General features: G+C 43.1%; 1 protein-coding gene across 1 annotated transcript in view; it reads right to left on the minus strand.

Annotated features, from left to right (window-relative positions):
* Positions 1-1,539, minus strand: part of LOC119310525 — a 4,635-nt gene extending 3,096 nt beyond the window's left edge. Inside the window, exon 1 of the mRNA XM_037586268.1 lies at positions 994-1,539. Within this exon, the coding sequence (XP_037442165.1) occupies positions 994-1,453 (460 nt within the window). The 5' untranslated portion in view covers positions 1,454-1,539. The remainder of the gene's footprint in view (positions 1-993) is intronic.
* Positions 1,540-2,444: the final 905 nt, after the last annotated feature.

Genomic DNA, 2,444 nt, shown 5'->3' on the forward strand with positions numbered 1-2,444 from the left:
TTTTTTAGATCACCTTACTAGTCCATCGATATGCCACATGTCGATGTATCCATTACATACAAAAGATAATGACAATCAAAATGGACAAAGGTAAGCGAGGTAAAAGAACAGAAGAAATGACATTGGGGGAAATGGTTTAAAATATGCACACCTAATGGAAATGAGGGGTGGGAATTAAAAATTTGCAGAGGTTGGAAACATCTATATAGATAATAGAAGAATAGCTACAGGGGATGGAAAAATACTGATTTTTGGACTGATCGAGCAAAGCTTCCACAAGAATTTAAACTGTCAAACGACCAGGGTAAAGAGCCTGAGGCATACAACAGGAGGATCAAATGCAGACAAATCTATTTGGGGCTGGAGTAAGGCAAAACAATCAGTGTCATCAATGCATAACTATCTAGCACAGTTCTGATATAACAGACTGTTTAAACACATTTGGAAAGCAAAATTACCGCTGAAAATCAAACTCGCAGGGAATTTACAATGCTGGGTGCTGAAGGTTTACAGAAAGTAGGATCACAGCAACACCACAAGAGAAATTCAACGCTGTGATAAGTAACAACGCGGATTTGACAGGTTTCAGTGCGATGAAAAACAACCAGCATATACAAGTATACACTGGCACAAGTGGCGTGCTCATTGAGGAGATATCCTCTGCTGAGTGAAGACAAAATGGAGGTCAAGACCTGGCCACCAGCTTAATTCACATGCATTTTCATGTTTTACGCTGCAAAAACTTTTATGTAATAAGTAGAACTATATCTCTGCTTTATCATTCATACTAGAAATAACTGCCTGCAATACTTGGCTAAACCTGTTTAAATCTCAGCTGTTTCTGCTTGATTTCTCAGGATGTACCGTCGCAAACAGATCTGATGCTAAGCATCACAACTCTGTTACACTGAAGGTAGTGAGATCCGGCACGACCCTTTCGGGGAAATTTCTACACAGTAATAAGAGAAGGGAAAGGAATGGAGATTATCTTACTCGTGGCCTCGAAGGAGCCGAACTCTTCAGCATATTTCCACTCCCAGTTCTCTCGGTACTCCTGGTAATACAGCTCGTCGGGATCCTTTTTCGGATTACTTTCCTCCATCTTCAGTCTAGCCATGTCTTCGGCCGCCATCTTATCCACGTACGCCTGACCAATCAACACCTCCCTGGCCAAATGCTCTCGCTCCAGCGACTCTCGCTGCTCCTCCGTGAGCGCTTCCACCACGAGTGGCGTCGCGTCGGGGTTCTCGGCGTTCCACCTCGCCACCAGCCACTCCATTTGCTCCTTTAGTACCTGATTCATCGCGGCATCCATCACATCCAGCACCGATGGATACTCCGTCTTCTTTGTGATCTTCCTCGAGGTTCTCCTACTCCCCCCGGCCATCTCGGTCCCGCTGTGGGTTTCCCTCTTTCTCCCAGCCTCCTTCGTCATATCCGAACCCGCCTCCATCTCGGCAAGCCGCTGCAACTCGTCTGCCGCCGTCGCCTCTCTGCTCCTGATGGGGAAAACCTCTGGGTACGTTTGGCACTTCTGGGTTGGGAGGCTCCCCAAAACTCACATACTCGGGCCGGCCCGTGTAGTCTGCTACCCAGAGCATCTGAACCGTACACATCCTTAGATCCAACGTCCTAAATTGTTTCAATGTTTAGCATCAACCATGTTTTTTTTTTTTCAAGAGTACAGCGTCAACCATGTTTTATATAGCACACTATAAAACAAAATTGGCCCAACACCGTCCCATTTGAATTGAAATAGACACAAAAATCGACCCAACGCGCTGACCAAAACGGCGAATAGCTCATGCAACACACAAGAGGCGTGCGACTGGGCCGGCCCATTCGCTGTCTCGCGCGGGATGTAAAATTCGCACAAAACAGACGGCGCTACTGATAGGACTCGAACCCACGCCCTGCTACCTATAAGTGCAACGGGCTAGCCATCACATCAGGCGAGTTACTCAGAAGCATTGGCAGCACCACGCTTAAAGAAACTGCCAGCAGCGGCGAAAAATAAAACCCAATTCGCCAAATTACAAAAAATGAAACTTGCAGGAAAGGGATCCTACTCAAGTCCTCCCACCAGAGAAGCGAGTACATAACCACTATAGTAACTGAGGTTTAGTATGTACGATGGCAGCCCGGAGTATATGAACTATAATCCACGGCACATTAAAACTTGTTTTAATATTTGAAGCATAATTTATTAAAAAGAAACTCTTTTTGAAACGCAAACATTATTAGGGGACTCAAATTTTTAAATAACAAACAGGAACAAAAAAATAGAATACATGAATATATATATATATATATATATATATATATATATATATATTATGAACTACTTTTCATAAACGCAAAACATATTTTGAAAACAATAACAAAATTGGAAAACTGAACATTTTTTAAAATTAAACTATTTTTTACAAAAAATGAGCTTTTTT

The sequence above is a fragment of the Triticum dicoccoides genome, chromosome 1A (genome assembly GCF_002162155.2).
Source record: "Triticum dicoccoides isolate Atlit2015 ecotype Zavitan chromosome 1A, WEW_v2.0, whole genome shotgun sequence".
Lineage (NCBI taxonomy): Eukaryota > Viridiplantae > Streptophyta > Magnoliopsida > Poales > Poaceae > Triticum > Triticum dicoccoides.